General features: G+C 45.6%; 2 protein-coding genes and 1 long non-coding RNA gene across 7 annotated transcripts; 2 read left to right on the top strand and 1 right to left on the bottom strand.

Annotated features, from left to right (window-relative positions):
• Positions 1-2,261: 2,261 nt before the first annotated feature.
• Positions 2,262-8,475, top strand: LOC105192587 (uncharacterized). 5 transcript variants are annotated; one of them, XM_011156817.3, is made up of 6 exons: positions 2,262-2,429; positions 3,246-3,385; positions 4,189-4,667; positions 4,950-5,230; positions 5,328-5,678; positions 5,968-8,475. In XM_011156817.3, exons 3-6 carry the CDS (start codon positions 4,280-4,282, stop codon positions 6,607-6,609), a joined length of 1,662 nt encoding a protein of 553 aa, XP_011155119.1. In that variant the 5' UTR covers positions 2,262-2,429; positions 3,246-3,385; positions 4,189-4,279; the 3' UTR covers positions 6,610-8,475. The 5 variants fall into 5 exon arrangements, with proteins under 5 accessions (XP_011155119.1, XP_011155121.1, XP_025159533.1 ...); XM_025303748.1 differs by lacking the exon at positions 2,262-2,429 and adding an exon at positions 2,436-3,174; XM_011156818.3 differs by lacking the exon at positions 2,262-2,429 and adding an exon at positions 2,436-2,828.
• LOC109503598 (uncharacterized) lies at positions 3,735-4,502 on the bottom strand. The gene is made up of 2 exons (XR_003113686.1): positions 4,390-4,502; positions 3,735-4,009 (listed from the first exon to the last, which is right to left on the bottom strand). It is a non-coding gene; the product is annotated as an uncharacterized LOC109503598 (long non-coding RNA).
• Positions 8,476-8,837: 362 nt separating the features above from the next.
• On the top strand, positions 8,838-11,485 carry LOC105192588 (CUE domain-containing protein 2). Its single transcript, XM_011156820.3, has 5 exons — positions 8,838-8,970; positions 9,776-9,865; positions 10,006-10,342; positions 10,415-10,588; positions 10,699-11,485. The coding sequence occupies exons 2-5, from the start codon at positions 9,777-9,779 to the stop codon at positions 10,957-10,959; spliced, it is 861 nt and encodes a 286-aa protein (XP_011155122.1). The 5' UTR covers positions 8,838-8,970; position 9,776; the 3' UTR covers positions 10,960-11,485.
• Positions 11,486-12,500: the final 1,015 nt, after the last annotated feature.

Consider the following 12,500-nt stretch of genomic DNA (forward strand, 5'->3'; position numbering starts at 1 on the left):
AGAGAGAGAGAGAGAGAAAAAGAGAGAGAGAGAGAAAGAGAGAGAGAGACGTTTCAATCGAGATAGACAAGCGAGTGAACGTTAACAGGAGTATTCGCGTTAACATGTTAACAAATTAGTAACGCGAAAAAACGACAAATAATTCTAATTTTGCGCCATTAATAAGAGAGGGGTAGCGCTACGAAGGTCACCATCTGCTAGTCTCGTCTGTATTGTTACTCGGTCACACACAGTGCATACAAAAACAATATTTAATATATAATTAATTTAATTAACATTATACTATGTGCTACTACCACAAATTACATTAAAAACGATGAATCATTATGAGCGAGTGTTTTCAGTATCTCCCTCTTTGATGTCCTATGAGATCAACGGGATGCAATGGTGTGTTATATAAACAGCACTCGTATGTAGACAGATGTAATGTGTATGTAAAAGTGATGTACATAGGGATATTTATTTAAATATTTGTATCAGTGTCAAAAAGGATACTTTGCATTGTAAAGTATCTTTCCTCATCATATATTGAACAAGTGGTCGGTGATCACTGATGTTGGTTACTGCTCCATTGGCGTTACATCAGTCCCATTATTCATGCTCATTTGTTAGTTCACATTTAGTTGACGTTAAGAAACTGTCAGATGTTTTATTCATTATTCATATTTCGGATAGATTTGATGTCACAATAGTTTAATGGCAATAAATCTTGTCAGTACGTAAAATAAGCATGCAAATAAAGGTTCATAGTTAAGCAACTATTAGCAAGTATTAGCTGGAAGAAAAGGAACTCATCCAATATACATGAAGATTTGTGCATCATAATGAAAGTAATAAAAAAATTACTGACATTATATAGCGCAAAAAGACCAATGAGCGTAATTTATTCCAGGTAGAAATGATAACATCACTCTCATTACTTCACGTCTTTCGAATTCGATTTATTTATATTTCCGCTTGCCACCCAGTGATTCAATCAGCCAGGATTATTTCAGATTTCGCTCTTCAAAGTGGCATAGCTCAAATATTTGTCGATTGAGTAATACGATATTAAATTTTTGTTCCAAAGAGAAGGAAAATTAAAAGAGATATAAATTAAATAAAATCCCAAAAAATACACACGTATTTCTCGCGTAGAATTCTTAGAACAGATTTTCTTAGAGTTTGTTAAAAATCCGGTCGCACTGTATATTTACGAAATCAAGATAGCATCGCTGTAAAACGCGTCGCACGGGACAGAACTAATTACTAAAATAATGAGCTAATTGCTTATGCATTCTACCGTCTACCGTTCACGACTAGCGACAGTTATGACATCATCGCACAGAACACGTTCTCTCTTCCATGCGGATCAGGTGCCGCATTCAACTGCATCGTATTACGCGTCCTACCGCCTAAATGATGTAGTTACATATTTAGTATCCAACAGAAGAGGGGAAGAGAGCGACGACTTGCTCGAACGACACACGAGGCATACATCCGAAAGAAGCTCGGACAAACGAAAATTCGTTCTCGTTGCTCGTCTCTCCCTCTCCCTCTCTTACGGAGCAGTTTGTCATGCGGTCGACGAAGCTCAATCTAACCAAACCTAACCTAACCTAGCCCAGGCTAACGAGAGGCCAGAACCAACCTAACCCACGCAAACAAACCGACGATTGCCGCGCACTGTCGACCCTCTCCGATCGATCGGAATTGCGCGCGCGTCACCATCGCGCGGTTCGAGTCGATAACTTCAGTTCGGTTAGTAGTCCCGCGAGGAGCGGGGAAAGGAGCGAGCGCGTGTGCGAGAGCGAGACGGAGATGCCGACGCAGCGCGCGCACGCGATAGCGACGCGACGGTCGACACACGGCACGGATAATACGCGTTGACGACCGGCGACGCCGTCGCACATGCGCGCCCCGACGCGCCCCTGTTCGTTCACCGATTTCGATTTTAGTCACTCCCGGGTTCGGCTTCGGAGAAAATCGCGCCTGCAACGACCGCGTGCCGCCGCCGCGTAGTAGCTACGGGTGGGCCGCCACCCGAGATCCGTACGCGCGATCTTCACGATCTCACGAGCCTCTCGCGATTTGACGCCGGGAAAGGCGCCGAGGGTGGCGCGCCGACGATGATCCTCGTCTTGTGATTTTCAGCAAGATCTATCGTAACAACGCTGTGAGAAGAGGGACAGAGAGAGGGAGAGAGGGAGAGAGAGAGAGAGAGAGAGAGAGAGACGCGAACAAAGAGGGAAGGGCGAGAGAGAGAGAGGGAGAGAGAAAGAGAAACACGCAGAGAGAGAGAGAGAGAGAGAGAGAGAGAGACAGACATAATACGCGCGATCGTCGATTTCCACGTAGCGACGATACCCGCGGTTGCTATCACTGTCGTCGATTCGCGGGGGATCGTTCCTCCCTCGATTATCTCGGCGATTAAAAGAGATACTCGATAGGTAAGAATCTTGACATGATGCGACGCGACGCGATGCTGCGCTACGCGACATGACGCTAAGCCGCGAGAGCCAAGCCGAGCTGCGCTGCGCTGTCTTGAGACGGAGCGAGGATCGATCGGGGAAGTAGTGCGTCGCGAGGAACGTCCGTTCGCCGATCGCGGCGGCGTGTCGAGTCTACTCGCGCGCTCGAGCGCGGAGCGAGCCTTCCCGCCGTTCGATGCATTCATAACGCACGTCGCGACGGTCCTCCGGCCGTCGTCGGGATCCGCTTCTACGGCTGGCGTGGCTCAATGTGTGTCGCGTGCTTCCGTCGTTGCTACTTTATAGCCGGTCCGCAGCGGCGGAACAACGCGAGCCTCCCGAACGAACGGTCAACACCGCGGCGTACGCACGGACGAAGTGGGTGGCTAGAAACGCGCGCAGAGAAAGAGCGAGTCGGTGTGTGTGTGTGCGCGCGCGCGCGCGAGTGTGTGTGTGTGTGTGAGTGAAAGAGAGAAAGAGCGGGAACGAGCGGACAAACGAGACAGGGCGACGACACACAGCGCAGCGTGCGACGAGACCGTTTTCTCGAAGCTCGCGGAATCCGCGGATTACGCACGTTTCACGTCGACACGCCGAACCGAGCGGCCCTACGTACACGCACAATAAAAGTCAGAGAAAGAAAGGGAAAGGGAGGGAGACAGAGATGGATCTATTCTTTTCAGCTGAACTGGCTTGCACTTTCTTCGCGTAGAGCGAAATAGAGGTGTATGATCGAACGTTTTCTCTCTCACTGCGCTACCTTGCACTAGCTCGCTTTTCCTCTTTCTCCAACAGGTCTCGGCTGTATACCTGTCTTTTCAAGTCCCGAAAGTGTACACCAATTCAGCGAGAAAGAGCGAATCTACCGAGGGGAAGAGTGGGAAGAGCGTTCTGGTGCAGCACAGGTGCACTCGACAGCAGGTTTAGAAAGAAAGGTGAGGAAGAGAGAGCGAGAGAAAAATGGCGCGTATAGACGCGCGTGCAGCGGAGCGAGCCAGTGACGTAGCGAGTCGCACGCGTTAGTGTTCTCTGCTTGATTTACTTGAAATATTGGTTCCAATTTGCCGTACGCGAAGCACGTGCTTTCTTTAGTTTACGTTTGAGCGTAAAGAGCGTGGACAAACTGCGTGGAATCCATCGGTCTTCCGGGTGCGTCCCCGGGATGCTGTTCTAACCTCGCTACGTTTCTGGAATAGCGATTCCAGCTTCTGAATGCAAACAAGGTACATCCGATACATGCGATTATGTGAATTTGCGCCACGAAATTGAAGTAGACGTGGATACTCCAGTGAGAATTAAACTTGTTTATTCGCAACTTCATTATTCGTCGTCGTCGTGGTCGTTACCGCCGCCGCCGTCGCCGCTGCGATATTTCATCAAGTCTCATAATGGCTCTCTCGATGTCGCCTTAGTGCGGGGACTTAGTGCGGGGACGCGCGTTTCTATAAAAAGCGCCGACGATAATCGTCGTTTGGGCGATAAAGTATGCGCGCAGTGCCGTAGCCGTGCGATGCTGGACCCGCGATGATATGTTCGCCCTTTTCCCGCGCGACGTGACACTAAACAAGAAAGAGAGAGAAAGAAAGTAAGTCACATTCTGTTTTCGCGGTTGACGAGTTACCGAGAACCGGCTGAATCGATGAGCATCCACGGCGGACGACGGCACTGTTTTAGATTCTACTCGCGAAATGTAAAAATCTCATTGACATTCCTCTCAGAGTGTGTTTGTGTTCCACAGACAGTACTCGGGCTCGTGTCGGGATCCAATAGGGCACAAACGCAGCATCATCGTGACGGCCTCCACGGACGGTATCAAGGAAGACGTCGTGATGAAGCAGGAACCGGAAGATGAAGAAGATTGTTATCTCGACGACGACTCGATGCCCGCGTCGCCGCCGCCGCCGCCGGCACGCACACCAACGTCGACGCTGTTACCAACACAATCGTCATCCTCGTCATCATCGTCGTCCGGTAGACACGGCAGCATCACGCACCGCGTGCGCTCCCATACAGGCAGCCTGCGCGCCATGGCGAACCCGAGTGCTGTCTGGGCGCACTTCGACCTGTGCACTAACGATCCGTTGCGCGCACAGTGCCGTATCTGCGGGGCGGTTGTGGTTAGAGGTGGCGCGAACCCGCGTCAGTGTGGCACAACGAATCTTCACCGGCATCTGCGAGTACATCACGGCGGCAGATTGATCGGCAGACGATATCACGGTAATAATCGACATTGCGATTTTATAATGCAGCTTTTGAATTTGAAATTTTAATGAAATTTTCTACGCGCTATCGATGCTACTTGAAACGTCGTCAGCAGTCGTTTCTTCGAGTGCCACTCGTGTAGTAGTTTCATGCACAATGAGTTGTATGCTTTCTTTAATATTTTATCTCTAAATGTTTCCTGTAAATGTTACTATTTACTGTTGTACCAAGTTGGTCAAAATATTGAAATTGTTTGAGAAAATTGAGGTTAACGAGACCTTTACTTGTCTGTTGCAGTATTACAGTCAACGTCCCAAGGAAACGCGACTGCTAAAACTATAAGGATAGCACAGTCCTTGGTGAGACCTCATTTTCGTAACATTGCACCAGCGCCACTGTCCCAGCAGCAGCAACCGCAGCAACAGCAACAGCAACAACAACCACGACCAACAAAGACTCTTGTGTTAAAAACTATTCCATTGAAAGTGAAACAAGTCGCGCCTACAACCATAAAGATGCCACCACGACAAACTAATCAAGGATTACCGCACAATATTGTACATCAACAACCCACAGAAGTATGTAGAGTCTGCATCTCTGTGTTACAAGCAGGAGATATAATGTACACACAGTGTAGTGATTTACCAAGCTTATGTTCATCCAATTGTGTTTCAGGTTTGCTTGAGGTGGAATAGTTACCACAGTAACATGCAGAACAGTTTCCCGTCGTTGCTGGATTCAGAACAGTTCGTCGATGTGACTCTAGCGTGCGAAGGGCGGTCCTTAAAGTGTCACAAGATGATCCTGTCCTCTTGTAGCGACTATTTGGCAGATTTGTTACGGGAGAATCCGTGCCAACACCCCATCATCTTGATGAAGGATCTGAAATTCTGGGAAGTGGAGGCACTGGTTAAATTCATGTACCGTGGGGAGGTCAATGTCGCCCATGATAAACTCTCACAATTGTTGAACGCTGCTGAGGCATTGCAAGTGAAAGGATTGGCTGGTCCGAGTCCATCATCCCAAGTAAGTCAACCAGTGCAGCATGTCAATTGAGTCTAAGCATATTAGAGTCCGAACCGCAATTAGTATCATTGCATACTGTAACTTTATTCAGAAACTCAACATCTGCGTGCAAATATATGTCAGAGCTTTTGGTCCATCTTGGGCCTTTTTCTTCTCTGTTTTCAAGTATAGCTGAATCATTTTAATCAGTCTCTTCAGTATTTGAAATACTAGTCTTCTACATTGCACTTGTATCTAGGACTGTTAACATTCACAGTATCTCACTTAATTTGTATTGTTTCATCGACAGAGCGCAAAGCCACCGCTACTCATACCTCAATCAAAGCCATTGTCGTCGCAACCTGTAGTTCCTAGAGGCATTACGGAATCCAAAGAGAATAAGGCGTCGCCCTCGGGAGTCTCTACGCCTTCTAGTCCTAAGCGCGCGCAGAAGCGGCAACAGTCTGAACCTTTAGAACCAAGGCCTTTTACCAAAATACGTTTGCAGCGGCCCGTCACGCCGTCGTCACCCTGTCCAACCGTGAAAATGGAGCCCTTGGACATACCTCTCAGCCCGACCGAGATATTCTCCGAGAATAACGAGGAGGCCGTCACGCCGTCCTCGGACTTGGACAAGCTTATGAATCTGCACGAAGAGGACGATCCAGGTGGCGAAGAAGTTGGCAACGAAGTCAGGAGATTACACTTTTGCGAACTGCCAGCTCCGCCAGATTTAAATGACAGCGAGGACCAAATGGAGTTTGTACCTACCGATTTCCTAGAGCAGCAGCAGGAGGAGGAAATTGCCGAGGAACCAGAATCGAATTGTAATAAGGATAATAGTAAAAAAGATTCTCCCGACTACACGCCAGCCGACGACGCCGGGGAAGACGACGGAGTCACGGAAAGCGAAACTTCGACGCAGCCGTCGAAGGAGAAGAAAGTGACATAGTAAGATATATAGGATACTTTTAGATTTAACGATTGCGGATCATGCATCACGAATTTTAAGTGATATACTTAAAATTATAAGTGTATAAAAGATAACTGTGACTCTTGAAATTTTTACGCGATGATATGTATACTTTATTGTGACGAGCGGCCGTACAAACACCAAGAAACGTTCGTGCGATTCTACATTGAAAACATTTTCATGAAATTAACATAGATACTTTCTTTTTTATCCTTTATCGTTTGCACAGCGGTTTTTATAGCGGTAGTACACGATTGTATAAATATTGACTCTTCATCTAATCTCTAACAGATGAGAACATAATAAAGATTTTCATAATCATATTTCTCCCGAATCCTCTCTGTGGCAGTTGTGATGTCCAAAATGTTTTGTATGTCACTTCAGCTTCTGCCATATAATCGATTGCTACACGAGTTCGCAAGCGCTGACTCGCAATTTGACGCATTCCAATTTTGATTGGAAAAAACATGCGAAAAACGTTGTGCAAACAATTATATACGAATTAGGAAGATATCGCATTAGATATTACGAAGACATGTGGAAATTGTTCTTGTACATCAGGCGTCATATATACCTTAACTTTGCAACTAGGAGAACAGGGTCGACATGATGAATGCTTCGAAGTGTCAGATAAAAAGAATCTAGTTGATCCATTCGTCGCTTTGGGGCATTCGTAGCATTAAATGATCCCCTATTCTAGGATTACTTCATAGACGTATAAAGATAAAATGAACACTCTCATGAGAGGCCATAAAGACTCGATTTAAACGATGATCTGTGCCATAGACGTTTAACTTTCAAAACTTTTATAAGAAAGCGCAAATCTCTCTCTTCCTCCGTACATATGCGTAAGTCTATGGATAAGGTAAAAATGGTAGGAAATTCTAATCGATTGTACTTACATTGATCTGCGTTTGAGATGATCTCATTTGGAACGGTGAATAAATTATACTCCGATGCGTATCGACAGTGAGTTAATATTACAGTTGGTGGTGTTAAGGCATATATAATGTCTGGTGACTCGGACACATGTTTTTGCCTCGCGTAAACGGAAACGTAAAGTCTCAATTTCGTGAAAATAATAAATCTAATCAAGAGAAGAGTGATGATTTAGCGACGGTAGCGATGATCGAGCTAAATTGTTTCTATCACAGTGTGGAAAAAGTAGCCGAATTCTATTCATGCAACTGTAAATAATACGTACGAAACACGAAGAGATTGTTATTTTTGGAATGTATGTATTAAGTATACTCGAGAACGTTTGTCGTTTTATTCAGTCTCGTCGTCGTCGATCAGGTTTACGATGGAGGACCTTTTACTTTAGTGTACAGCATTTGTGACAAACCTTGAAAGGTACAATATGTTAAAAATATTTCCGCTAGTCCAGCGCATCTTTTTTCACTGCGTATGTATTTATTTCAATATCTTCTACGTGTGCTAACTTCCTATATACATATATATATATATATATATAAATATAAATATATATACGATATGACATCTCCGATATAGAGACAGGGCATTTATAAGAATTTAAACATAGTACCGCTCGATGTTATATCGAAGTACGTATTCGTTCAGTCGTAAGTGAATGCGATGAAGATTTTACTTTATACGAGAGAAATTTCGAATTTTAGACTCTAGAGTTGTCTTGTAACTTATTTCGTTTGTAAAAGTGGTCGAGTGTATCGTGCGTCGATTAATTGCGGATTGTAATTATTTGTTGTACCGAGCATGCGGGCGAACGAGCAATATGCTTATGCGGAGCCGTGTGTACGATTGGAATATAGGTGTAAATTGTAATGTGTGAAGATACATCTCGCAAATAAACATATTACAATATTCCGCCGCAAGTCTATATATATATATATCGAGAGTCCAGCGGATGACGCATCTGCATGCGTTAAATCCCCAAATTTAAAAGTGCCCAACTTTTTTTTATACTCTCCGTGACAATCGAATAAAAGGAAAATTAAATAACATCGAGTTAGCGACAAATTCGGCAAAGTTGCCAAAAACAAGAACGATTTTATCGCACAACGCATTCTTTCGCGACACCCTCTGTGAGATTCACGACAGCCGATTATAATATACCGATGGCAGCATCCGAATGTGTGTGTGTGTGTGTGTGTGTACGTGTGCAGCTATGTGTAAACAGTAAATAGCAACGCGAAGTTTACACATGACACGCTAGGCGGCGCCAGGCGCCTCGCGTGCGTCCGTCCCTCCCGTAGCCGAGCTGTCAAATCGACGAGCGTTGTTTGTATACGAGATCGATCTCGGGGGTTCAGCGTCGATCGCAACCCGAGGATCTCGATCGTGGGCAGCCAGATTAGCCAGGTCAGGATACGATAGCGGTGTCGCGTTCCAGCCCGTCTCCGTCGCGTGATGCCTCCCTCGCATTGGAGGGTGAAGTGGTTCTCTCGCTCGGGACGAGGCCCGGCGTTGTCCCGCGCGTCACCGTGATCCCGGGTTGTAACTCGCCGAGTTTTGTCTCTCTCTCTCTCTCTCATTCACTTTCTTCGGGTTATTCAGCTGTACTCGCGCCTGTCCTATCTGCTCATACGCAGCCGAGCGAATAATCGCTCGTCACTGACAATCGCAATCACGACTGATGTCTTCGCGGTCTCCGAAAAGTCATCTTGGGTGATCGCTCTCTCACACTGTCCTCCCTCCTTCTCTCTCTCTCTCTCTCTTTCTTTCTCTTTCTCCCTCCCTCCCTCCCTCCCTCGAAAGAACAGCAACGTCGTACGTCGTAGCCGTCGCGTCGCGAGTTTTTTCGTTCGCGTAAGGGCGCGCAGGGCCGCGAGCGAGAGAGACCTGCTGCCCTCTTGTTTCCCTTAACCTATATTAAAGGATCAATGACTGAACGCCACTGTCGTACGTACGTACGTACGTACGTACGCGCGAACGCACTTGTCTCGTGAAGCCGCGACGGTGAGACGCGCGTCCGCCGAGCGGGTTCCACTCGCGTGAACGATCGCGTCCGCGGGCGCGATTTCGCATTTTTCATGGGAAGCGCGAGCGCGGTGTCGGCGGACCCGAGCGTTGTCGTCGATATTCGCTGAATTTGCTCCAGCGTTCGCGAGAGATATCGGGCTGACGATCACAGATTTCACGGATTCACGATTTCACACGATTGCAGGATGAGTCGTACGATGGATGAGAAGGAGGAATTGGTGAAGAAGGCCTTATTTAGTTTCGTTAGGAAGCAGGTGCCCACTGCTCAACTGAGGTACACGCGTCTCTCTTCCATTTGTCTCTCGGGAAACTGTGCGCTCTCTGAGATCTCAGTCAGCTTTCCCGGAATTGACATCTCAGCGGGTCACTGTGGACGTTCCATGTGTGATTTGTTTATCAACAATTCTGTTCCAGCTTAATAGATGACATCGTACTCAGCTATGTAGTGAGTATGGTAGAAGAGAGCGCACTGGAGGAGAACCTGGACGTAGATGGACTGTGCGAAATGGTGTCAGCCTGCCTTCCAGAGTTCTCCACCATTGAGAAAGAGGCTGTGTCAAAGTGGCTGTTGGACGTAGAAAGTAAATTAAGGCAAGGCAGCAAGGAGAACGAGAACTGCCAACCTCACGATCCCCTAAGTCACATTAGCTTGGCCGCTCTCTTGCCAGCCGGTGCACAAAGAATGCGAGTTCATCATTTGTCGGAAACCAGCGACGCCGGCAGCGACTCCAGTGGAGAATACTTTTCGGAGGTAGCATTAAAATATCGGATAAAGCGTCGCAAGTTGCTCCTTGCTAACGACGATTCTTCGTTGCCGTCTTAGGAATCCTCCTGGCATCAGGTAGCTCTGTTGCAAGAGATGTTTCCAGGCGCTAGTCCCGCCGAGGCTAGGCACTGTTTAGCGGTAGCTGGCGGTGATATAGGGAAAGCCGCGCAACTCGCGCTGCATCGTCAAGAAGCGGGTCAGAGTATCGTGAGCAATCTTACGTTTTTAACGGTGAGTTCTCGTAAACTCTCACCACGCGCATTCCCGGAATTTCTAATGTTTTCACATTATGTGTGCGTGCCGAGCCGACGTCGATTCCACGGTTGGTTGATTGTTTCCAGCCCAACGGTCGCAACAAGGCGAGGGTAAACGACGAAGAGCTCAAATCCCGCATCATAGCGCGGTACAGTTACGTCGACAGGGACGACGACTGTCGCGAACATCGTCCGGTCGCGCCGAAAACGGAGCCCAAGAAGTTAGTACGCTATCTCGACAATAAGATCGTAAGTGTTAAGGGTGAACGTTACACGGAAGTGCGACGGGGCGGCGAGGACGAGGATGGTAACGAAGGAGGTAGAAAGAGAGGTCATTGCCGTCCGTAACCAGTCCCTTTGCCTCCACCCCCCGATCCACCCCCCTGGAGGCACCTGATTTTCGATTAAATCTTTGAAACTAGATCTTTTCCATCTCACTTATATAAGGTACACACATAGGTGAAATATCGAATTCTTCAACAGGCATTATATTCTCTTCTTAATTTGTTGACGTTTAATTTGTATTGTATGCAATGCAGCCTGCGCATCACCCCGGAATCTCTTTCACATAGCGTTAATTTGCCATTCTCTTATCTACAACATGGCACTTTAGTGATAGTTTTGTACGTTATCTGTTGGCGTGTGTGTGCGGTCAAACGTTTAGCGGACATTTGATATTTCATTTCCGGATATAGATTATCCGATCGAGCGTACAATGGCCGTCAAGTAGATGTCTGTCTGTATCCCGTAGATAAAACAGACGGAATTACGCAATCGAAATAGCTAACGTTGCGTTGATACGAAATTGATTGGTGTTGATCAAGGACACACACTTATCAAAAGACTTGAGAGAAGCAACTCTTTTTTTTTTTTTCTTAGCGTTTTTAGTGCGACAAGTTGATCCTTGTTTGCGATATTAAGGCATTTTGCCGGTTGACTATGTTTTTGCGAAATATTTATCAGAATCATTATCATTATTAGTTTCTCTTTTTTTTTGTTTTTTTTTTACGTAAGAGACTGTTCGACAAAAGAATTGTGTACGTATATCCGATTTAGAGAATTTCTTTATTCTCTTTGTTGTTATGTAAAAATTTCTACATAAATGTTTTATTATTTAAACACACAAACTGGCTATTGTAAACTCGGCATTTGACTTAATATCCATTCCTTTTATTTTATCCTGATAATTAGTCATACAAGTTACTGTATCTTTCAGGTTTATTTATTTTATATACAGATATATAAGAGAATATTCTATCTCTCTCTCTCCATATCTTCATTATGTATAGTGCTGAATAGAATTGTTTAGTAGCGTCCATTACTTTGTAAATGAAGAGCGCTTTTAATCACCATCTTGTATACTACTTTTAGAGAGTCGAGTTGCTTTACTTGTGTACAACATGTGAATGTTGCAAAGGATATTTTTCATTTTGTGCCTGCATTAAATAGTGGTGTGAGACTAGCGCGTGAGAAGTGATTTATGAAAATACACCTGAAATATTTAGTCATATAGAGAGCAGCATTGTCATCTAACGAACTTATACCTTTTTCAACCGCACTATATAGTGAACTGTACTATACGTATATATATATATATATATATATATATATACATATTAGAGATGATAAAACGAGAATTTTTATCCGCACATTTATTCAGAAATTCCGAAATAATTGTTCTATGATTTACTAAGTCGATATTACCTTTGTATAATGTAAGGCGTCAGAAAGCATTGCCGCGAGCAGAGCAGACAGATATAAGCAGGAGAGGAAGACCACGTGTGACTATGCCGTTTATCGAATAATCAAAAACCAGAAAAAAAGCAAGCAGACAAATGTAGATTGTAAAGATACGATGTGCGGTAAGTGTGCAGTGCCGTAGCGCCGTA

This window comes from Harpegnathos saltator, unplaced genomic scaffold, assembly GCF_003227715.2.
Source record: "Harpegnathos saltator strain DR-91 unplaced genomic scaffold, Hsal_v8.6 scaffold569, whole genome shotgun sequence".
Classification (NCBI taxonomy): domain Eukaryota; kingdom Metazoa; phylum Arthropoda; class Insecta; order Hymenoptera; family Formicidae; genus Harpegnathos; species Harpegnathos saltator.